The sequence below is a fragment of the Apis florea genome, unplaced genomic scaffold, assembly GCF_048593485.1.
Source record: "Apis florea isolate Af1SG1 unplaced genomic scaffold, ASM4859348v1 contig_2274_pilon, whole genome shotgun sequence".
NCBI classification, from domain to species: Eukaryota; Metazoa; Arthropoda; class Insecta; order Hymenoptera; family Apidae; genus Apis; species Apis florea.
Genome location: NW_028256550.1, coordinates 911,341 through 938,978, shown reverse-complemented (window position 1 = coordinate 938,978; position 27,638 = coordinate 911,341). Strand labels below are relative to the sequence as shown.

Genomic DNA, 27,638 nt, shown 5'->3' with positions numbered 1-27,638 from the left:
TAAAAAAACTTTTTAGTTCAGGAATAAAATTCACTGAATTTTGTATTTTCAATGATTTCACATCTTTTCTTTCAAACTTTATATTAAATTTACAAGAAAATATAATTATTAATACGTATAAATAAATTTTCAATGAATTGATTTATACTTCTTTGAAATTTATGATTCCAAGAATTTTTTATTTTTATTTCATTTTTTCATCTTATTTTATTGAGATTGTAACTCCTTGAAAATTGTCGCTTACTACATGTTTTAGCTGACTCTTTCAAACATCAAATGAAAAAGCGTCATAAAAGCGAATACGAGAATACGTGCGAATTGTTTCTTTCGTCAATCATTCTCTCTTTCCACGAAATAACGACAAGAAAAAGAATCTGATCATTGATTGTACTAATTTTTATTAAAAGAAAATAATCATTATTTAATTTATTCTTAATAATATCTAATTTTTTTAATGATACATTCAATTGATCAATAAAAATTGTTTAAATAATTAACAACTTTCATTAACATCTTTTTCTATGTAACTATCGTTAACTTTACATTAAATACTTTTAAATTTTTTTTTTTACTATAATCTACAATCTAATGTCTTTAATATCAATTATCTCCATCGTTCTTCCACATCCCTTCTCTCTGGACATTCCATCCAAAGTAAACAACGTAACAAAACACGATGTAACAGAAGACCAGTTTTCATCTGTTTTCTGACATCGTTAGAAGAGTTTCAAATCCCTTTCCAGGACGAAGCATTAAGTCTCCAAATCGGAGGAGTTGATTCAATGTGTACCGAACACGAGGTCGTGAGCTAATACTCTTCGTTACCTTTGACGTCGCTATGAAAAGGATCGATTCGTGGCTAGGGGGTGTCTGTGTATTTCGTGGCGTCGATTTATTCAGGACTACGTCACGAAAAGAGGGTACGCGTGCCCCAGAGAAGTTCAGGGCGGAATAATTTGCCAGTTGATCTACTCGCGCCCAGTCTTTCTGTTTTGTTTAACTCACTGTCCTCCCTCGTTGGCTGGGAAAGTTTTCGGGAAACACGTGAACTCGACTTGAACAGGATCGTCCTTCTGCTTGTACGCTCTCTTTATTAGGCTATTGAACTCAATTTTCCTTTTTTGTAAAGGTTAAACAGTTTTCTACTTGATTTGGTTTTTCAGTTACATGATTAATCTTGTATTTTTAATCTTTTTTGTATTTAAGTGCGCGTTAATTATTTCTGAATTATCAGAAAAAATTATAAAATTGTATAAACTTGTAATTTTGTTAAAAAAATAGAATAGAATAAAATTGATGATGGATTTCAAATTTTTTGTAAAGATCTAATATTCATTGGAATAATTTTATTATATAAATATTTGTCAATATAAGTTTTGAAAAATTTAACAATCTTTAGATTATCTTAATAATATTTTATACATTCTTCGATTATTATTATTATTATTAATAATCTAATGAATTTTTTAGAATAATGTCGAAAGAATATAAAGAATATAAGAATAATAGAATCTCGTCTTTCATCATTTGATGTATTTTAAAGATTCTAAAAAATCAAATTATCTTATGTATTTATTACGAAAACATCTAACGGATATTGAACTCATTTCATCAACTTTATTACAATTTAATCAAATAACCATCTCGAAACAACTCTCAGAACTTTCAAGTATTTTCTTTCATTTTTTCCTTTCTTCTTTTCTTTTGTTACCGGGAATCAGGCTGAACGAAAAAGGAAATCATTTTATTTTCCTAGCTCTTTGGTCGCTATAAATTATTCGTTATCTTCATAACTTGGATACATTCATTCTCTGTTATCTTTTCCACTTCGAGCAGCGTTCTTTACGGTGGTTTTACTCGAACTCTAAGCTGGAATACTTTAATTTCTGCTTCTTAGTAGACTCTACTTTCTGGTCGAATGTACACCACTCCATGAACCAGAAACAATTTGTGAATCATTGTTGTTGGTAGAAAAACATTCGAGAGCTCGTTAAGATTTTTTAAAAATATTTCCATGCAAAATTTTAAAGTTAATTTACGATTTTATGCTTCTTTTTAATTTAAATAAATTTTAATTTTTTATTGTTATTACGAAATATAAATTTTATTGTGAGATGATTAATTTGTAATAAAATTATCAATATAAATCAACAAATAATAAATATCATATTAATTTTAGTTAATTATCCTTGATATTTTATCGATATCGAATTTATATATTAATTCGATTCCATTTTTTTTTAAATGATTCGTTATTCACGATTTCGTAATACGATATATATTGTATAACGAAATTGCTTTCAACAAACTTAATTAAAATCTCAATATTAACTTGAATAAAATTAATTTGGCATCGATCGAACTGAAGTTAAAAGATTTAAAAGCTTTCATGAATTTTGGAATTTAATTTGAAATAAAAATAAATTGCTCTATCCTCCTGCAAGATGTACACAAGATGTGGTATGATATGTTAATATAATATATTCATAGGATATCTTTGGATTAAAGAGACAAAACAATCATAAAATATGATATAAAATTGATATAAAATTAAACTTTATTTATTGATATTTATTAAAGTATAAGTTCTGGAATTGACTTCAAATCATAAAATATAAAGTTAAAATTATTAATAACGTATCGTATTATTTCAATGTAACTTTATATTTTTACATAAAAAAATTATATCTTTTAAAATTTCATTCTCATCAGATATATGATATTAGAAAAAAGATGTTGATTCAGAAAAAATGATTGAAACAGAAATCTCACTTCTGAATAATCAATTTGAATAATTTTGAAATATGATACATTACTTATTTTGAACAATTTTTTTTTTATTTAGTTTCTAAAATATTTTCAAAAAATTTTCTCAAAAAAACTTAGGTTAATAATACACTTCATTCTAGCATTGACGATTGTTTCAGCTCCATTCTTATATACAGAATAAATAACACTTCGAAGTTATTGAAATCAGTGACATCGTTTCTGTTTTAATTAATTATCAATGTCAATCGATATTATAACACTATTATTAATAACTAAAATTAAATGAAATTGCATAATATATTTCATTTCATATATATTTTTTTGTGAATGTTTAAAAAAATATTTTTGAAATATTGCAAAATTCCATTAACAACTCCAAACAGAATTTTATTATATTATAACAAAATATTATATTTCATAATATTTTTATTATTATTATCTATGAAATTTTCATATAATATATATTATCAGTGTCTTCAATTTTTCATTAATTTAATATTAAAAAGACTTTAATATTTCATTACTTTTTCTTTCAATTTCACTCACAAATCTATGTCCTCAATTCATAAGTAAGCAAAATTTCACTATTCTCGAAATTCAGACGTTAAAATTCTGCGATTCCATGATGTCAGCCATGAGATACTAAGGAGCTTAGAATCTCTTCGACTAAATTATTAGATTATTCACGAATCGGGAATGTTCGATCGAACAGGCGAAAGGAAGTTCGTGAAAGGTTGTTTCTTTCGTCACAGATAAGAGATGTAAGCCGACTTCGTAACATTGAAAGCCGTCCAGATAACCATGAATAACCAATTCATTTTCACGATGTTCGATGTACTTCTATCGACTCGTTGTAACGCGATGGAATAGGTTCGGTAAGTTTCACGCCACTGAGAATCCGTGGTTGACTTTAATAAATTATTAGCGCTACATTGCCCGGATTAAATGATCTGCGTGTTGCTTTCAGCTTTTATACTTTTCGCTTTTTAAACTTTGACACGGATTCTCCTAAAAAGGAACAAAGCGATAGAAGAAACAATGATTGATTCACTTTTGATCGAATCTGTGTTGTTGTTGTTTCTAAGTCTCTAAAGTTTAATAATACAATTCAGATTAACAATTAAATAAATTGTTTGAATTAATCGTATGTTAAAGCTATTTTAATAATGTAAACTTGTTATTTATCTTTTCAAATTTCTATACTTGTTTTTGGTTTTCAATTATTTAAATAATTCGAAACCATTTTATCAATGTAAATCTGTTTGATTTGACTTGAAATTTGACTTGAAACATTTTTATAAATCTTTCGAAAGTCTTTCTACATAAATTTGCAATATTTTAACATTCTTTGTTTTGAATTAATATTCTGAATAATAAATTTATATAATATTTCCAGCATTGAATTTAAATTCGTGCAAATTTTAGAAATAATCTCATATTAATCTGAAATAAAACTGAATTAAAAGTGGAGCAATAATTCAAAAAATTTTGAAATTTTTAAAAATTTATGAGAAATATAATTTTTTGTGAGATAATGAATGCGATCAAAATACGATCAGATGAAAGTATGATATGCAATAAATATAATGATGCAAGATTTAATAATACATTCAACATTTTTTTATTATTGTAGACATTATTTCAATAAACATTATCGCCTTTAAACGAATTTTAAAGCTATCTATTGCTTCAAATTGAATTCAGGACACTTGAAATAACTTTAATTAATTCAAATTTTAGAATGAAATTACTAATTCTAATTACACTGGAACCTCAATTAACCGGAATTCGATTTTTGTTTAATCATGATTATCCAAATTTAGATTATCTAACATGAAAGTTACACGTAATATTGTTCTGCTTTAGAATAATGTTGTCAAATAGAATGTAATATCTCATTACAATAAATTATCTTTGTTATTGATTTTATTTTTAGCGCAAATACCAGCAATCGACTAGTCACAGTTTCAATTAACATTTCATATATTTCAAAAAATGAATGAAAAAAAAAAACAAAAACAAAAAAAAAGGAATAATTGTTTCATTAGAAAATAAAGTTGAAAGATTGATTGATAAAATTAATAAATCATTAAGATCAATATTTTTTAATTTTGGCATCGATGAGTCAATCGTTGATTGGAAAAAGAAAAAGACAGAAATAGAAAATTCTATCGAAATAATGAGATGTGAATTAACAGTCCAAATTGGAAAAAATTTAAAAAATTCATAATAAAAGGCTTTATATAGTTTATATAGATGTAAGAGAATATGAAAATGTTTATCAATTCAATTTTATAAAATTTTTTAAAAATTTTATAAATTCAATTTTATTCATTTTTTGAATTTTATGAATTATAAGAATGAAAAAATTTACTATGAATAAAGGATGATTGAATGGTTTAAAAAAAAGATATGGAAAATTTCTCAATGTATCAATATTATATTTCTTTTTATGATTCTTTTGCTTTTTATTTCTCTCTTCTATAAAATTCAAAAAATTTCCATTTTGAGAGAACACATATGAAATGTTTCAACTAAATATTTGAATATTTCGATGAAAGAATATTTATCTAATTTCTAAGATCAAAAAAGATATCAATAGATATAGATTTCGTTCGTCGAAGTATGAATTCAAATGAAGTTCGAGTCTCAATTCCGTTTCTGGTTCGAATCCTATCTCGAATATCAATCGAAATCCAAGATGCAACAATGCGATTATAGGAAAGAGAATATCGAACATTCCTTGAGCCGGTTAAATCCTGCAATTCGATTAATAGCTATGTCTTGATACCAACTAAAAGCGGCTACATTAATTTAATATCATGAAAGTCTATACTAATTATCAAATCTAATATAATAATAGCTATTAATAGCCATATAATAGTAGCCGTATAGATTTGTGCTTATTTATTTCAATGTTCTATTTAGGAAATAATTATTTAAAGAATGATCATTAGCACAAAACGATACATTTTCTATTGGTTAAAATTTTTAAATGTATTTTTTTTTGTTTTTTTTTTTTTTGTGATAACAATATTTTACTATTTAAAATATATAAAATAATTGTAAAGTATTTGTGTCAAAGTTTATTATCGATGATTGAATTATTGATTGAATTGAATTTTTAAATAATATGATGTAATTATATATAACTTTTAGAAGAAAAATGAACGATAAAAGAAATAGAAGAAAAAAGAAAATTGGGATTGAAAAGATAGAAAAATAAATATAAAATATAAATAAAAAATTGAACACGAAGAATAAAAAAGTAAATTGTTTTTTTATGTTATATTATATTGCATTTAATATTTTATTAGCAATTTCAAAATTTTTGAAAATATTAACATTAAATAAAATAAAATTAAATTTTTTGGTGTATAAAGAAACTTATAAAAGTTGTCAAATATTTCTTTTCATCATTTGAATATATTTTAACTTTTTTTTCTCCATATTTCAATCCTGTTTCTTCTTGCGTTCTTTATTGTTTTTATTTCCCATCTGTTTTCTTTCAGATTTGTTGTAAAATTCTTGGCTTAACACACTTCATTTTTATCCAATCTAAAAGAGTAATAGATTAAATCTTTCCTTTAAGAGTGTATTCTCTTTGTTCTTCTTTATTCTCTTTTCATATTTTAATATTTGCTTCAAGGCTGATCTTATTCGTCTTGATTTTCTTTCTTATTAAATATCCCGATGTACATATTTTCAATACTAACATTTTTTTTAATATTTTTTTGAATCGATTCTATTTCTCTTTTCTTTCTCTAATTCCAAATTTCTGCCCTATATATCATACTTTTAAATATAATATTGAGCATTAACATTCTCTTTTTATATGAATCCTCTCTAAACATTTTCTCTTCTATACACTAAATCAAATGCTATTATTGCTCGTTTATTGTTATTATTTTTACATCTTTTTCGTCACTTTTTTTAAAAATAGGACGGATTATTCTTTCCTTCTACCGTCATTTTTTTCTCTCTCGTTTTTCTATATCTTATTTAAAATGCTCTTAATTTTTTTTATAATAATTATTTTTTATAAAAAAAAATTAAGGATATTTTCCTATATAAATTTATATTTTATTTTCCAATTCATCTTTACTTGGTACTTTTTTTTCTTGAGTTTTCTAATAGCTATTTCTAATTTTTCTTCTGTCTTTCTTCATTGTTTGAATTTCTATCTTCTTTGGTCTCTTTTATATTTGAATTTTTGCTTTCCAATAATAAAATTTTCCATAAATACTTTATTCATTGCTTTCCAATTCTTTTATCTAAGTTTTATTTTTCTTTGGTTTGTCTTATTTATATTTACATCTCCTCTTGAATATTTATCTCTATTATTCTCTCTCGTTTTCGATTTCTTTTTTTCTTCTTTTTTATTCTTTACATAACTTTTTATATCTTTTTCTCTGCTGTACAACTCTTTAATTTATTTGCTTTTTTTCCTTAACGTATTATTATTCTTATTGTATCTTCTTATTGTTTTTGCATTTGCTATAGTTTTCATTTATGGTCAGCATTTCTTTTTTTGCAGATTCCACACTCTTCTTTTTATTCTTTTTGTATCAATTCTTTTATCTTCCATATTGATTTATTTATTTCTTGTAATTCATTTTTTTAAACGTTTTTCTGAATTGAAAATTATTTTTTTTCAAATTCTTCTTTTTCTTCTTTTACTCCATAATAAGTTTTCTTTTATTATATTTTATTATATCTTTTATTATATTCTATTATATTTTCTGATATATCCTGGTTCTGTCCGTCTTGGTATTAAATTTTTTTTCGATTATTAGATTTTATTAGACATTAGATGCTCCTGTGTTCTCTATTTTTTTTCTAAATTATCTAATTTCTTGCTATCTATGTTATTATCTTCTAAGTTTCTGCACTAACTTTAATCTTTGTTTCTATATGTACTTTAATTTTGTTTCTTATAATTTCTGTCTTCCTTCTTTGTATCTCTATCCTATTTAAACTTTTTCTTATTTCTGCACTTATACTTCTTCTTCTTGTTTGGTTTTTCTATTTTTCTCTTTGCACTTCTCATATATAAATACTTGGCAGTTTTCTTTTTATTCTTTTTCTTTATACAGATTTTCAATAAATTAATAATGTCATACTTCTGTGTGTATATCTCTTAAATCTTCATTTTTATTTATCAGATTTGCAATCTTCCAAAAAATATTTTTAATGTTTTGTCTTGGATAATCATTCTGCTAATTTTTATTTTTCATTATTGTTTTCATTTGCTTGTCTTCAGATTGTGAATCTGATTTATAATAACTTCTTTTGTTCTTTTTCTATTCTATAAACTTTTTCTCGTCAATCTTCATCAACCTAAGCCTTCAGAATATAATTTTTACCTTTTTCTTCTGAATTTTTTCTCTATTACCATATTTTTTTTTATTATATTTTTTTCATTATATTTTTTTTATCTTCTTCTGTATTTCTGTCTTTGTGCTACTATTTTCTATTTTATTTTATTTTATTTTATCTTTTTCTCCATCATTTCGATATTATTTTTCTATTTCCCAATTTTCTCCGTACTATTTTGTCACTTATTAATCTTATTCTATTTTCATTCTTACTCCTTATTCTATATGTAAAAGATTTTCTGTTGCACCAACCTTTTTGTTTCTAATTTTATTTTCAGCCTCTTTATTATTGTATTTTTTTTCCTTTTTTTCTTCTTTTTAATATACTCTTTAAATCCTGTATTCATTCATTTAATGAAGTTATGTTAATTTTTTGGATTTTTTTTTCCTGCTTCTATTTTTTTTTATCTTATCTTTGATATCTTTTTCATTTATCTTTTGAATTTCTTCTTAATTCGCTTTTTTGTTCTTCTTTTTTATTTTTCCCTTCTATTTAATTGTTTTATTTTTTTTTCTTATATTTGCATTTTCAACATTTCTTTAAATTCTCGAAATAATTTTAACAATATTTCCCTGATATTTAATTCTTTCTTTATGTGGCCTAAACTTTTCATCTTTCATCTCTTCTTTTTTCAAGTTGCGTTCTATGTTATTAGATGCTTCTGACAAAAAATTAATTTATTATTTATATTATTTTGTAAAACTCTGAATGATCATATAAATTTACCATTATAGTGTGACTATATCAATATAATTTCCCGTCAATATTTATTCCATGCAAAAATTGTTTACAAAAAATGGATATACAATATTTATATAGTAAACCATTTTTTAGGTCAAATAAAATATACAATGTTTCCGATTTATTGACTTGTTCAAATATCTTAAAAAATATAAATAAAAAAATGTTTCAGACAAAAGTTATTTAATAGAGATTTAGTAAAGAAATACCAAATATAATATTAATAGTTTTTTTATAAATTGATGCATAGAGATCATATAAAAACTTCAATTTTTTTAAATGCATTATTTTAACTGTCTTTTTTATAATTCTTAAGAATACATCTTATAATTCTCTTGACTCAAGTATAGCCAGATCTCTATAAATTCAATTTCTATTGTCACTGCTCTTCAACTAAGTTTATAGCTATAAGTTTATATCATAAGATGTCATAAATCAATAATTTGTTTTTTTTTCTTTCGATCATTAAAATTCAAATAATTCGAGGATTGAAATAAAGATTTTATAAAACGACACAAATCATATTTTTACTTTTTGACTTTCTACATTTTCGTTCATGTGTATATCCTTGGAATTCAATTGTTTTTCGTTAAATTATGATTATGTTTATATATATTATAATATATATAATATATATAAACATAATATATATAATATATATTAAAATATATATATTATAATATTTCTATAATAATAATTCACGTTTAAAACTTGAATTTTTTTCTTCAAACAGATTCAATTTGAATATTATTAATTTTCCATACATCGAATTCTTGTTAAATTTCTTTCACTTAAAACTTTCAATAAATTGAAACTTTTATAACTTGATTATATAACTATATTTTAAATTTTCTCTAGAGATTTAAATTATCGACGAGATTTCATTTGATTGATATATTTCACATTTACAATTCAACACTTTTCAATTAATACGATATTTTATAATAATTATTATAATATTTCTAGATATTTTTAGAATATAAAATAGTAAATATATTTGCATTTAATGTTTTGTCATGTGCCGTAATGATATTGTAATTTCATATATAATTATTTCAATTTTTATAATTGATAATTAATAATTTTAAATTTGTATTAAATTTGTACAAAATGCAGCATAGTTAGAAAATAAATTTTTAAGAGTAAGTCAAATATACACTCGTTTACAAAATTAGAGAATTTTATGAAAAATTGATATTTAAATTATTATGATTTTGTAAAAAAGAATCGCGCAATCTACTTAGCGTTATTGCAAAGAATGAAGTTTCTACTTTCAAGTTAATCTTTCTAAAGATCCTTTTTGCTGCAAAATGGAATACGAAACTGAAGTTACTTTTTTTCGTTTCTACTTTTGAAATTTGTTTTTAAATAAGTCTTCTTTTTATAACAATTTCAAAGAAATTGATTTTTCCATAGCGCTTTAAATGAAAAATGTGTCACGAATGCATTAAAATAACCCAAGATAAAGCACGAGAAAGTTGTACGATCAGAATTGTATCTCAAGTTCGTGTTTAATGTGTGTTTAGCACATGCTTGACTTGTATTAGGCATATATGCGGTTAGTTTCTGCTTAGCATATTTAGCATGCATGGAAATGAATATTATCTCCTCAAAATCTTATCACTTCTTGGCATTGTTCTTATGTTTAAACACGTAAACTAGATACAATATACATAAATCTAACCTCCTCGTATATTGTATTCCTCAGATTATTCTAATAAAGGTTTATTCTAATAGTTTATAAAAAGTTTAACTCTTATTGCAATTTCTAATTATTTTGTGATTTATTATTAGTTTATTATTAAGATTTTCAAAAGTTATTCAAAAATATATATTCGAAACGATTCAAATCTTTAATAGTTTTAAAAATTTCGAAATGATTGAAATTCAAATACGTCATTAACATATGATACGTAAGATATTAAATTATTAATAAATTATTCAAGAAAATGAAAGAGATGATTAAATGCCTTTGATTATATTAATATAAAAGCCAGATATTATTATTATTATATTATTATTATAACATCGATGATCGACAACGATAAATATTTCTATGAAGATAATTGTTTAGTAACATTTGAATTAACAGCATTCAATGTATTAATGTCTGTATAATATTTAATGCATAACATTAAAAATTTTTTATTAATATCTTATAAAATAATAATTTAGCTAAAACTATAATTTTCTATAGGATTCCTTCTCCTTTTTCTATTATCTCTCCAAATTTCGTGTTGATCAAAAATTTATTTTATAATTTTTGTTACAGCAATTTCTCTTGATTGTTCTATTTTTATTCGCATCATACGTGTTTTTAATGATGGACGTTCGAATTTCAGTTTCGGAATGATTCGAAGTTTTTTAAAACTATGAAGATTTGAATCATTTCGAATATAATTTTGAAAAACTAATTTTGAAAATCTTAATAAATCCTGCAAAATATAGAAGTCTTGATAAGAGAATTTCGATTTCATTTCAGGTACATATAAAAAAATCAAAACGAATATAGAAAAGAATAATTAGATTTGAATAATTAGAAAAAAATGATAAAAAACAGATTTGAATATCAAAGTAATAGATCGATGATAGAAATTAATACAATGCATGCTTATTTCTTTATCGCTTCAAAATTTGAATTTTCTTATTTTTATGCTTTTCAATTCAATTTTATTATATGAGAAATACTATCAAAATTCTCAAGACTCCTAAATATCAAACATTGTAAGTCTTGCTTATCCACACTTTTAAGAATATTAGACTTTGGATTGTGTTGAAATGATTCCAATTTTTCATCATAAAATATGATGAAATGATATTCTATTTATGTTTTCCTTGTCTTTCGTTTCTACATTTCACAAAATTAAAATTAAACTACTTCCTAAGGAAATAATTTTTTGACATACATAGATTAATTTTTTACACAGAATACTGAATCATCCCATGCATAAAAAATGTATAATTCCGTTTAAAAAGATAAGAGATCTTGATATCTTCAAAATCTTTCAACTACAGAAAAAATAATAAAATTACATTGTAGTCCACTTTATATTGAATAACTTTTATTAATAAGAGATTAATAAAAGATTTTTTATAAAATCAAAAATGGATAAATACAGATATTTAGAAGTATTTTAATTATAATATAATAAAATTTAATGTTATTATAATACGATAATTATAATATAATTAATAGAACTATTTTAGTGTTCTCATTAAATGCTCCACTGTGTATAAATTCGAAACGATAACGTACACGCAGCGAAAGAACAATTATAATATAAAAATATTATAATAATTAAAGAATATGTATACAAAAATTTTCATAATTTTAAATGAAAAACGATACATATTTATTAAGATATAAAATGAAATAATGAATTTGTAAAAATTACTTTTTCTTTTAAATATAATATTTACAATAAACTTATGATTTTATAATTTTTTTCTTTTTAGTTAATTATCTTTTTTATTTCTAGTCTACATTATTTTTATTTAATTTATTTATCTATAATTTATTTATGATTCATATCTAAAATTACATTCGTACATATCATAATAATCGGAATTAATAAATTAATAGTTATAATTAAACTGTATTTTAGAGAATAGCATTTGATATAAATTCGTATTAAATGTAGAATATATAATAAATCATTTAAATTTGGTAATTAATTATTAAAAAATATTAATTCATTATTTGACAATACTTGCGTTAATTAAAATATACATATAAACAATATAAACAACATATTATCAAATATACCGATGATGAATATTATAAAAATAAATTATATATAATAATTTAAGAGAATATTAATAAATAAAAATTAAATTAAATTAAATTTAAGATTAAATGGCCAGAAATATATATAAAAAAAAAAATGAAAAATGAAAAATATAAGAAAAATGAAGATATTTTTAATCTAAGAACAATGAAATAATATTATTGAAGATTTTCAAGTCTTGCAAGACTTCCTAATGAATTGAGCTAACCAGATATCACAAAATAGTAAGAGAAATTTTTCTCGATCTTATGGAAGCCATATTCAATCAATTGTACATGAGGAAGATCATCGCTGCTTAAAAGACAAAATGTAGAAAGCAAGAAAAAGAAGAGAAATTAGAAGAAAATAAGAGAAGAAAAAACTCTTTCTAGTATTTAGTTAAAAGTTACCAAGGATTAATAATTTTTCATCTCTGCATCTTTTTATCTCTTCTCATCTTATATCTATTTCTCATACTTTTTCAAAAGTAATCAATCGCTTCTATCCCACAATACCGATATGATGCTTTGACGTCTGAACAAAATTAATGGTAGCGTTCTCTTTTCAGATTCTTCGATCTTTAATTACAATCTCTGCTGGTGGACAATTACGAAACCAAGAAATGTCTCTTCAGGATTCTTTGTTCCATGATTCATCTTTTTATTTCTTTCTTATGAAGTTTCTCATTGTTTCGACATCACGTATTGAATAGACAATATAACAGTAACCAATGTTATTTGTCTCGAATAGTGAACACTTCTTATCTTAATGATAAAATTATCGATGCTTTCGACTTGTTCAAGATGAAAAATAATTATCTTATTTCGATACTGAATGAAAACTGGAAATCGATGTTTTCTTAGGTATTATTAAATAAAATTTCTTTGTTCTTTAAGAATTGCGTTTGATTTTAATTGTCGAGATTACAGAGATATTTTATTCAAAAGATATCTGTAGTCGATCGATTTGAAGAATAAGAGTGAACCGCAAATTTAAAATTTTAACTTCGGATTTATTCATTTCCGAGATATTAATGAGAATCCTTCTATTATATATTGAATTCTATATCACATATATGCATATATTATATATATTTTTCTAAATGTTACTATGACTGTTTATTACAGCAATCCTTGTCATCAATTGTCGCACAGCTGATAATATAATAGCAATATCTATAAAATATCTCATCAATATAATTTGTTTATATAAACATATTACGGAATCAATAATATTTATGCTTAAAAAGAGGATTATTTAATCGATGGAATTTCAGAGATTTTTTTTATATATATCGAAAATATATAACCAAAAAAATCACAAAAATATAAATTAAAAGTGCCATCAAAAGCTTGTCTGATCTTAAGATATTAATAAAAATGGAACGAGAGAGAAAAAAAATGTGAGAAAAACCTTTTTAAATTTATTATCTTTATTATATAAAAAATAGATCATAATATTTATAAATATATTAACAAAGATATCCACAAAAGTATTAACAAATAGACACCAAATAATGTTTTCCTTCTCAGTTTCTTCTATTACTTCTACGCAGATCGTACTTTACATATCATATTTTATATATATATTCTTCAATAAGATTACTATTTTAAAGAAATTGGGCTATTTTAAAAAAGAATTGGGCTATTAAAAAAAGAGAGTGAAAAATTAGTCAGTGAATAATTTTGTACTATAAATTAGGAATTAAATTAATAGCTCACGAGCCAACTGTAGCTCATGTCTCTTCGCTTATTCAGAAGAATCTTTTCTTGAAATAGAACCTCATCATAGCTCTAAAAAAGTTCATTTTCAGATATCACCAGATTATATAATACTTTTTTGATTGTTGTTCACAATCATATTTCGTATGTTTTTTTTTCACCGACTATACATGTAATATTTGTTAGCTCATGATGGAAGAATAGATTAATTAATTAAAAGTGTGAGGATTAAAAGAGGATTAGAGGAACTGGTTAATCGAAAATCAGACTCAACGTAGGACAGACTTACCATAGAGAAGTTTGTTTATGTTTGTTTACAACATGTGATACAACGTAAATAATGTGATGTCAATTCTTTAAGAGAAAATTTTTGTAATGCTGCAACGTTTCTGGGTTTGATTTCTTGACTGTTATGAATCTTGATCGTTAAATCGACTGAATACCTAAAATACCTGAATACACTATAATAGCAAACAAAAATAAGTCTCCAATTAAAATAGAGTAACTTTTTTAAAATTGGATTAAACAAATTTTTTAAAAAAGAATAATTTTTTGGAAAGATAAATACTTTACTACATGACATATAAAAAAATTTGTTGAAAAATTGATTGCAGAATCATAGAGAAAATAGTAAAAATTATTTTTTAACATCACTTTTTATTTAAGCTTAATGAAAATTTGAAATATATATTTGTAGATTTATCATAGTTATGTATTTATTGAAAATTTCATCAAAATTGATTTCATCTATTGCTTGCAGAAACAAATGACAGACATTGAAAAATTTATTAAAAAGATTTATTACGAAAGTTTTAAAAAAACTATGATTTTTTAAAAACATCTTTAAATATTTCTCCCATAATAATTAATTCAAATTTTTAACATATAAATAATTGATATAAATCTACAAAATATATTTTTTTAACTTTTAATGCAACTCATATAAAAAAAATAGTAAGAAACAAACCTTTACTTTTTTTATGATTCTGATCAATTGCAACTTTAAATTTTTTTTTATACATCATATAGTAAATTAATTCTTCTAATTTTTAAAAAAAATATAAGTTGTTTGATTTAATTTTAACAATTATTTTATTTTAAAGAGTAATTTATATTTTTGTCCGTTACTTTACATATCTAAACGATTAAATCTTTTTCGGAATAATATATTATATTTCGGTTGATCAATTTTTCCGTTAAAATCATAGCGATAGAAACAGCTTATTAAAACTTTTGTATTGTTTTGGTAAACAACAATTGCAATATGGAATATTAATTTTACTTATTTAAAGAAAAATCAGTGAAATAACAGTGAAAAAGAAATTTATATTAACGAAAAAGAAAATAATATATGTAATAATCTTTTTTATAATATCAAAAATATGTTCAATATTAATAAAAATAAGACAATATATACATAAAATTAAATAAATATTTGTATTAAATATAAGTAAAAATAAATATTAGATTCCTTATGCATATTAATTTTTTTATTTATTTAGTAGTGTTAAATAACATGTTAAATAATAATATAATAAATGAGTTCAAAAGTTATTCGTATGTTAATGGTTTTTGCATATTTGAAAGATTATTAAGATGATATTTGTTCGTTTTTATTGTGCCAAATGTGATAAGTTAAATTCGGCTACAGAAATATATATTCCACATATTTTGTTTCTCTGATTGTATTTATTCTCTCATTAACATATAAATTGAAAATTGCAACAATTGTTTATTCAATACAAATCGATTCAATATAGAATAAAAATAACTTATTAAAATAATAATCATTGCTGGCATTTTTAACCGACTCAATATTTTGAAGATTATTTAATAGGATTAAATAACTATTATCTACATATAAATAATTCATTTCATTGGATGAATTGGATATGACGTTGTTCGCGAGATTGTAAACAGATATTTGTTCGGAAAAATTCCCTATGAAGATCCTTTCCTGTTTCTTTGGCCAGCGGGCCACTAATAGTGGCTAAACTGAACAAAGTGTGATACTTTTGAAGTGCTAATTTTATACGTTTTGGCAAGATCGGTCTGGGTCGATTCTCAAGTAACACAGTTGACTTTGCGTGCTAGCACCGCTCTTTGTTTGGAAGATTAGGAAGAACGCTGTACTGTTTGTTTGTCATACGATCTTTGTGTACAAGTCACTGCCTAAGTGCGGAATTTCTTTATCCTTGGACCATGTTGTGAAGCAGGCGATTTTATTGGTCAATGGCGTACCCCACCAAGAAACTGTGACCTTCTCAATTAGCCAGGAAGAGATCCAACTGAAGACATGATTATTTAACTTCACTTCCCAATAGAATCTCGTGACGATCGCATCGTACACCGATACTTGGTTACGACAATCGGTTGTGTACAGATCGTGCTTCGACATCGGAAACATGATCGCATTGTTGTTGATCTGGGAGACACTAATCTCTAATAGTCAGTGTCCAGCAGTTAACTGGTATCCACAAATAGAATTACGTTAATATATTCGGACGCAAACGAACGTTTCAGTAAAGTGTTAAATATACTTAAATAGAATTAACTTTATAGAATTCTAATTGCTTAACTAAACTTAAAATGTTTAGATATTTTATTTGACAATTATTATTATTAAAAGATATAAAAAATAAGTAATAATTTTTGGTCCAAATAAACTTTTAAATTTAATCAATTTCTACTCTTATGTTTCTTTAAATTTTTTTTCAAAAATTTTTATAAAATATTTTTACATATACAAAATATCTTAAAAGCGTATATGTTTTTTATAATAGATATCGTAATTAATATATTTTGTTCATCGAAAAAAAAAACTAATTTTTTCCTAAGAGATCTATCTATCTTTATAAAAGATATACGCAACTTTTAAGATATCTTGTATTTCTTGTACGTATATGCGTTTCACCTCAAAAGAAAATGAAATAAAGTATTTTGTTATTTTAATTTTCTTTTTATTTCAGCATGATTCTTTGAAAATGAATAGAACATAATATTTTTAGGAATAAATTGTGATTTCTTTAATTATTTCTTTGATCTTGAGAATATGAATTTACATGAACAACGATATAATTACGATTGACGAGAAATTAAGATGATTAAAGTTTGAAATTTTTAGTAATAAAAATACTAATTGTTTTTAATGCATATTTTAAGTTAAAAGTAAAGATTTAAATAAATATTATTTTTAATAATCATTATAATATTTTAAATAATCATCAAATCAAACTTTTTTATCTGTATGCATATAATCCTATATAATATCAATAATAATTTTCATTAATGTATTAAAAAATTTTTAATACATTAATATATTCTTCATATATTCTTATAACTAATTTATTTTTTAAATCATTTGCATAGATATTTCTTTCTTAATATTATTAAGAAATTAGCCGACAAAATAAAAATAATAAATAAATAATAATTAATATTTCTTGAAAATTATACTTCAATTCTATAACAAAACGTTATTTTAACATACAATTGTTATATTTAAATTATTTTTCCAAACATAATAAATTTGTTATATATAAATTTTAATTTTTCGATAAATTTGATTCTTTGCAAATAATTGTTTACAAATGATCTCGTTGAATATATTATTCATTTTTAATTCTTGAATAAAAATAAGCATAAGAAGATAATCAGATGCATTTTTGTTTTCTAATACTTATATAAATTTATCATTATACTCATTAAATATTTGACACTCTTAATATTATCATAATAATATATCTGTAATCATAAATCCGTAATTTAATTTGCATATATAATAAACGTGGATTCTTTTCTATGAGACTTCTAAAAAAAAATTTTTCTCAAAACTCTTCAAAGAAATCTTTTCAAAGGAAATTTTTTCTAAGAAAAATCATTCCTGAAGAGAACTTTTCTCAAAGAAAATCTTCAAAGAAAGTTTACGTTAAAGAGAACTTCTTCCTCAAAAAAACAAAGCTTTCTCAAAAAGATTTCTTTACTTCTCAAAAGAAAACTTTTCCAAAAAGTAAAAAAGAAATTCTTCACAAAGGAGACCTTGAAAGTTTTCAGATAGATTCAAATCTACATGCAATATTCTTGATTTCAATATTTGTGATAAAAACTATTCAGAAAAAGTTTTATTTGAAATGGTACTTGTAAAATTATTAAATTCTATATTCTAATTTTAAAAATGATAAAAACGTTCATTCAAATTAAATATTGACTAATCAAAGTAAGTGTTTTAAAATACGAAAATTTTAGTTTTAAAATATAACATTCTACATCTACATCAAAAAAATGAAAATGAAATATGAAATTAAAAATTTCAAAATTTATGATAATATGAATTATATAGTTTCCAATTGGCACTTATCATGTTAATTTAAAATAAAATATAAATATCTATAATATAAATTTATATAAGAAATATTATCTTTTTTTTTTATATAAAATTGCTTTTCATATACATCAAAATTTTATATCACGGGACTAATTTTTAAATCATGGAAATATCACAGAATACAAGATTGTAAAAAATATTGTTTCTTTCTATAGCAGGTAATATTTAAACATTTTTATCTGGATATTTAAATTTACAATTAAGAATAAGAATAAAATTAAATATAAAAGCTAGAAATTTTGAAAAAATTTATTATTTGATATTAAAAAAATATTTTATGTTATATAAGAAAATATCACAAATAATTTTAAATAAATATTTATATAGTATATAAGTTCATACAAATTAACATTATTTATAATAATTGAAGTATAATATGCAATATTGACATTTAATTTTTATAATACACTATTATAATATATGTGTGCGATTTTTTTTTATTTTTAGGAACATTTTAAAGAATAAATAATTTTTTATTATATTTTTAATTTATTAAAAATACGTATGAAATGTTTCTTTTTGATATAATTTTTGAGAATTTTTTTTTCTTTTTTACTATTTTATAAAGAAATAGTCTATTTTCATTAATAACTTTAAATTTCAAATAAATTTTCTATTATATTTTTTCAAGATCATTTTTAAAAAATTATTATAATCAAACATTTAATAAACAAAAAAAGGAAAATAATCATTAAAATGAAAGACGAAATTTTTTAATAAATATATTACTGTTAAAATAAAATTAAAAATAGAATAAAATTTTCGAGAAAAGTAAAAAAATATCAATTTCTTCCATTGGAAAATTTTTTAATATTTTGAATATTCACAATCGTTTTGTGTCAATTGCTTATTTTACATACATGTAGTGAAACAATATAAAAATTGATGATGTAGAAATGGATCTTGAAGGATACATTATTTTTCTTGATATATATATAATGTGTGTTAAATTGTCCTAGCTCTCCTTTCTATTTTTAATTTTATAATTGATAGTGAAATTGATTAATAAATTGAATAAATTGAAAGATATTATATTGAAATAGAATGTTAGATTGTCATATCTATTCTGAACAGCCGTTAAAATAGGAAACTAGGTCAATAGATTGATGAACGACTGTGATCAAATTTGATTCTTTGAATGTTTGAATTTATCGTATCAAGGAAAAGCATAGTTTAAATATGTGAGAAGCTTTAACCGATCAATAATAATATAATAATTATACATAGATATAACATAATAACAATAATTAAAAAAAGTATAATAAATAAGAACGAGGCCATCGCCTTATTTCTTTTTTTTTGATTGAACTCTGACTTTTCATTATTAAATTATCCATTGATAGAGTATTTGAACGTTGGAACAACCTCAAATTAGAGATTTGATTCAATCTAATTTTAATTTAATGAATAAAAGAATAGTAAATATTTCATCATCATCATTAGATTCATATTAGTATCTAAAATTTGTATGTAATTTGAAAATAAAAACTCTAGAACTCTATCGTCATATCAATGCAGATAATAAGATTGTGATTTCACACAATCGAAAAATATAGATATTTAAGAAAAATACTGTGATATGTAAAACAGACTATTAAAAGAAAGGCAGAATATTACAAAATACAAAAAATGATGAATTTTTATTAATTTTATAAAAAATTTTAATTATAATTTATTTTTAATTTTTATATTTATAAGGGATGAATATATATTTTATATCAGGATGAAATAATCATTTTGCGAGTGAAATGACTCAATCATTGTCAAAGTTATGAAATATAATTTTCTATTATTTGTAATAATATATTGCATTATAATGCATTATAATTATTTTCGTTTGTTTTCAATTGAAAAATCAGGTAAGTTATATGTACTATAAAAATTATATAAAATATTCACGAAAACTTTTTATGTATCTTTTAAATTATAATTTGTTGACATTTTATTAAAAAGTAATGATTTTTTGAAGCGTAATATAATATCCAAAGTTATATTCACGTTTGTATAATAAAATATTATTGAAGAAATAAGTGAATCATTATATTCTGATTTTTAAATTAAATAGTTCATATTTGTAGAAATTTTTTATTTTGGGATAAATAATCCATCATAAAGATGTACATATACATATATCTACTTTAATTCCAAACATTATTCCAGATTTTTAATAAAAAGATATTTTCCTAAATAAAGAATAATAATCAAAACAATATGTTACATATTAATTAATAAAATTATGATATATATGGTATATACAATATATAAATCAGAATCAGAATATAGAAACTTCTATATAAGAGACATTTTTATAATCAGATTAATTTAATTTTTAGTATCTTAATTGATACAATATAGCAAATCAGAAAATGCAAAAAACATATCATAATTTTAATCTCTTGAAAACATTGATGAAAAAAGAAAAATCGAAAAAAGAAATCTGCAACTTAAAAAATCTCAAACAAAACATTTAAAAAGATTAAACAGGCGAAAAATAATGTGCAAGATTTATCTTCCGTTGAAGATTTTTCAGATTTTCAAATGCAAGAAAATGATGATATTCCGGGAGAAAAGAATAATGCGTGAAATATGAGGAACTGTATAGAATCGTGCATCATAACGAGATTATTGGATTAAATGTTTGTAAAAAGTTGTTTAAATATTAGTTAAATTTACATAATCATTTTAAAAAATAGTAGATTTATTGTATACATATACATATACATATTCTAAAACATTCTTTTAATATTATTTTAATATTAAACATATTCTTTAACATTATGATCAAAAATACACGAACCACTAAATCGATTAAAATAAAACTATGAAATATTCGTGATGATTCTTCTATTTAAAAAATCTTTAAATTATTCAAACGAAATATTATCATATATATAATCATTTTTATATTGAATAAATTTTTGTTAATAAAGTTTTCATAAACTTTTAAAAAAAACATAGATATCCCGTTACTATATTTTTGTTATTAAAATATTTAAGATTATTGATAAAATATTATTTCTCCTTGTATAAAAAATAAAAAAGTCATATTTATTTTTGTTTAATATTATCATTTTATTTCGATCTTTCCTATCTAATATTTGAATTGTTTTATTCGTTTAATTTTTCAAAATGTCTTTTGAATGAATTAATTTATAAATATTTTTTATTAATATAAAAATAATAAAAATTTTATACTATTTAATAATTATATCGATATCATATACAATGCCAAATGAATAATCGATTAATTAAGTATATAGACAAGAATGTAATTCAAAAAGGGATTTATTCGTGAATAAGGGATTTATTCTGGACATCACAATACAAAAAGGTTTCTAATTAAAAATATGCCTCATCTAATATGCACGCTGATATGCATTCCGATTTACAGCGCATCTGTATCGAGAGTGGTGTAAATTACATTCTAATGTGTTATTCATGAAGCAAATGTAATTATCTGATATGTAATCTAATTTTTCGCAAAATTTTATCTTAACATATTAACTTCTCTATGATAGAAAACATTGAATTGAATGAAGAGAATGTAATTTTTCTGAAAAATTTACATTAAGATTAAGGTAAGATAAAATAATACTGAATTTTTAATACTTAATTTTTAAATAGTAACTTTTCAACCATTTAATTTAAAAATATTTTCTATTTAAATTTTGTAATAATTTTTAATAAATTATTTCTTTAGAAAAATATATAATTGTAATAAATGCGATTTTTATTTAACTATTTTTAATTTTATTTATTTCGTATTTGTAAATATAATGAAATGATATATGAAATAATGAAATGATTTAAAATAAAATATATTTTAAAGTTACATAATATGCATTTTTACATTTTTTATTTTTTGAAATAAATTAAATATATAAAACTAATTCTAAAATTAATTCCAAATTATTTCATTTTAATTTGTCATATATTTTTCAAGCTTAATTATTTTAAATTTTACTTTCAACTTTTTTACTTTGTGACATCTTGAACAATATCTAAAATTCTACAATTTTTCTTAATTAAATAAGTTTTTCACGAAAATTACAATTTTTGTGAGAAATTGTTAGAATGAGAAACATCTAATTTTTAAAATAACATGGCACAATATTTATAATTGCGTAATTTAACAGTGTACAGTATGTGTTATAGTATGATTGTAGTATAGAATGATGAACATTACAAAAAGTTTTATAGTGAGCTGAAAATTATAATAATGTAAATACCAAATATTTTATATTTATAATTTTATATTTGAAAAAAGAAATTCATTTTTTCGTTGATTTTAAATTTTATCTATATTAATAAAGAGTTGAATCATTAAAGAATTTTATAAAAATTATAAAATCTTTATAATTTTTGATCAATTTTTTCTTTTACAGATAACTATAATATTAATTTTCAAATTATTAAAAAAAAAATTATTGATATATATTAAATTCAATTTATTCGTAACAATGTATGTATTAATAAATGTCATATTATATTAACATATTATACAACGAATGATTTTATAAAAAATCTATTTCTTTAATTTAAATAACATCTTTTTTAAAATTTTCTTTCTGAAATTTATAATACATATTTACTTTGATCACGATAATTTTGATTATAATTTCAAAACCAAAATTATTTTATATTTTGTCTCTGCATTCTATAAATCCGAAAAATACTAATGTATTAAATCTATTTACTATTCATACCTATATATGCAATCATTACTTCTTAATTATATTATATAAATATATATCTATTCACTTCTACACACACACATACACACACATATATATATATACGATATAATTGATTACATTATTGTACATTACATTTTGTACATGTTGATGCATATTCATTCATACGCTGCTGATCATGTTATCAAAGATATATCATGAGTATTATTAGATCAAATTTACGATCGACAATCGACGAATCTCACTTTCTATTTTTGAATCTTTCACATTTCAAAGATAATGTTACTTAGTATATAGTTTTAACGTTACAAATCACTTTAAGAGTTCAATAGCGAAGAACGTGGATTTGGCGAAAATGTCCTGCTGATAACCTTTCAGTTTGACCTGAAAGTATATCTGCCAAACTTTTGCTCTCGAGAAAGTTCGGAAATTTCCACTTACGTTGAACCTCTGTTCCGCTTTCTTTGATCAGTGTGCAAAATAATATGAAGATAGAGACAGAAGATAGAAAGTCTCAAAAATGCATTTCCTTTTTTGGCAGAGAGTTTAAAGATTCTAAATTCAAGTACAGAAATTGTTACAAGGAACACTTGTAAAAATGAAATTCTTTTCTTTTTCTTTTAATCTTATTTTTTCAATAATTTTTTGCATATATAAACAACTATTCATATATCAAAATTGATATCAAAATAAAACCGATTTATTAAATCACAAACATTGACAATATGTAGACAGCATTTAATGTAATTATTAAAGGTTTTTTTTTGTGCTATATAATTTGAAAACTAAAACCGATTCCTAGTAAATAATATAGAGGAAAAAATTATTTAAAATAATATTCTTTAAAATATATTTCAAAGTTATTAAAATTAGTAATCGACAATTTCATCCATTAAAATAAGTCATTTTGAATTGATATTTTTATTTTAAAATGATATGAAATTAACATTATTTCATTTTGATTCTAGTCTATTTACTTACAATAATATGTTTTTCAACTCGTATAAATGAATGCGATATATTCTAATATTTCCATGTTATTATAACATTGTGCAATTATATATAATGCACACAATGTATATAATATAATGCGAGAATTGTATTGTTTTTCAATTATTATTCAATTTCAATAGTAATTATTGTTAGTAAAACTAAAATTTATATATTATTGAAATATGATATTGTATTGGAATTAATTATTCAGAATTTGTACAAGATATTATATTGCAATGATTATTGGATATTTAAATAATATTATTTAAATAATTATATATAACTGGATATATTTCACCGATTTCGATAATTTTTAAATAAAATATGTTATAAAAAATAAGATTTTGAACAATTTTGTACGCATATAACTGTCGCTTAGTTTTAATTTTAGAGATATTTGCAAAAAATAATTGTTACAATTGTTGTAATAATTGAATTTTGTCTACATTACAAACAAATAAAAGTTGATATATTAGAATATCGATTGAAATTTATTTATTAAATTATTTAATAAATTATTAAGCAATTTAGCGTTGAATAAAATAAGATAGAAACAAAATGCAATATATAAAAATAAATGACAAAAATAGAGCAAATTATATGATTTTATAATTCTATTTTCATTTCATTTAATGCAAAGATGTCAATTATTTATAACTTAATAAATAAATTTCAACCGATATTTTTATACAAAAAATTTGTACTTATTTTAGCCTCTAAAATCGACTTTTCAAAAATATTCTGCGATATTAATAAAGCAATTAACTAGAGTTGGGCAATATATAGATTAAAAAATTAATCAGTTAAAATTTTAAATGAAATTATTTTAAATAATAACCTTGTTTAAAATATTATTTAGAATAACATTTATTTGTAGTTATTATAATTGATTTCTCTTCGTATAATTTCGATTGTTTACAATTAATTCTGATTAATCGATACTTTAAATAATAAATTATTGAAGTAATTTTATTCTTAACTTCAATCTTAAAATTTAAATTTTGTCAAATCATTGAAAGTATCATATATTGATTATTTAAATATTATTTATATAAAAAATACATCAGCATTTCCGACAAAACTGTAACGGGTGAATTAATATCACTATATTTACTTATATAAATTAATATCTACATAATTTAGTTATTCATATACATTTAGAATTATTTCACGATCTGATCTTAGTAAATTTATTATTGTGACTAATTTTAGAAAATTTTCAAATGATAATAAAGACATTGTTAAAAGCAATACAAAAAAAACTGATAAAGGTAATTTTTCATAATTTTTCATAATTTTCAACTTTTATTAATTTATATGAACAAAATATAAGAATCTAGTAGATGTATATTCGATTATCTAATTAAAGATAATTAAAGATGACATAATCGAATTATTTTTATGTTTTTTTAATACCTTTCATATTAATTAACTAACCTTATACTTAAGATTAGATTAAAAATACAATCAATTATACAAAATACAAAAAAAATGTTCTTGTATTCTAGTAATTTATCTTATTATTCGTTTAATAAAATAATACAAATTAAAAAAATATTAATTATCTTTCTTTCAGATTTTAATAATAAAGATTGTTTTAATTAAGTAAATATAAATATAATAATATAAGTAATATATAATAATATAATAATATAACAATATAATGTATTACTAAATATAAATTACAAAACAAAAATTATTTTCCCGACAACAAATTAAATTAATAATTTAAATTTTTATAGAAATAAATTTATAATAATATAAATTTTTATAGAAACAAGAAAAACTTATATAAAATGAAACTTGGATATAAAATTTAGATTATAGAAAAACATATAGAAATTCATATATAAATCAAACAGTCTCAACATTTATTTTAATTTTAATGGCTTTAAAAAAATACTTACAATAAATACAATATTAAACAAATTTTAAAATACCTATTTAATATTTACACTAATGTAATTATATAAATAGTGAAAACATAAAATTTCAAGAAAAAATTTTCTGTTCAAATTTCTAATCAATTTTTCATAAAGACTGATAAATCTTTAACGATATGCAATTTTGGCATCAGAAACAAATAACTTGCGAAATAATAATTTTTTTCTACAGTATGTTTTCGTGATATTGCATATATAAATGCAATATTATTAATGATTCAACGTATCCTTATGATTATATTTCAGTCTTTTCTAGTCAGAGAGGCATTTGAATTTTAATGTGTAATGTGACTTTTTCACACTTTTATAACATATTATTTATATCAACGAAATGACCTGGTTAGTAGCTGTATTATTTGTAAAAAAAAAATAGCATTTCATTAAAAAAAACTAACTTGATCTTGAGATTTCTCTCAACTTTTTACTGACAAAGAAATATTTATATAATATTCACACTAAAGAATTTTTATTTAAATATTTTTTTATATATTTAATTTTTGAGATAGGTATCCAGAGATTTTGTATATTAGAAATTTATATTATATTTAGAAATTTAAAAAAAATAAAATTGCTATTTCGTAAAAAAAAATCAAAATCAAAAGTGTTACTTAATTTTTTTTAATAACAAGATTAAAATTATTTCCTTGAAATTTTTTTATGACATTTGTTAAAAAGCATATAAAAAATAGTGAACAGTATTTTTGAATATAAAAAAAAATATATAATAAAAAATAGTCAAAATTGGATATTATTGCATCTTGAATCGTTAAAATTTATGATTTTTCTAAATGGCAGATTTTCTAGATTTACGAAATTAAAAAACTATTTTATGCAAGTAATGAAAATTAACACTTTTTAAATTGTGATATTTTTTTGTATGATATAAGATATAAGTAAAAAGGAAAAATAAATAATTTAGTGAGATTTGGAATAAATTTTTAGTATCATTCTTTAAATAAACTAATAAATTCTAAAAATAAATAAACTAAAAAATTATTAATAATATCAAAACGTGTATTTCTTTGCTTAAATTTTAAAATATAAGAGTTAATAGATCTTATATTTTAGATTTTATATTTTTTTCCAAGAATGAAAAATCTCTGTGCAGATTCTATTATAGTATGTAGAACAACAAATATTTCACAAGAAAATTTAGTTAATTTTAATAAAATGATATAGAATATAATGAATTATACATATATGGAATAATTTTTGCAGTGTAGAATTTCTTTGAAAGGATGAAATAA

General features: G+C 21.6%; 1 protein-coding gene across 2 annotated transcripts in view; it reads left to right on the top strand.

Annotated features, from left to right (window-relative positions):
- Positions 1-13,551, top strand: part of LOC100869913 (uncharacterized) — a 255,212-nt gene extending 241,661 nt beyond the window's left edge. Inside the window, exon 7 of one of the 2 annotated variants that reach the window (XR_015290692.1) lies at positions 13,225-13,254. Coding sequence is in view for 1 of the 2 variants with exons in the window: in XM_086903115.1 (XP_086759241.1) it covers positions 13,225-13,368 (144 nt within the window). In the remaining variant the exon portion in view is untranslated. Of the gene's footprint in view, positions 1-13,224 lie in introns of both variants that reach the window. The other variant, XM_086903115.1, reaches the window with a different exon arrangement.
- The last annotated feature ends 14,087 nt before the right edge of the window (positions 13,552-27,638 follow it).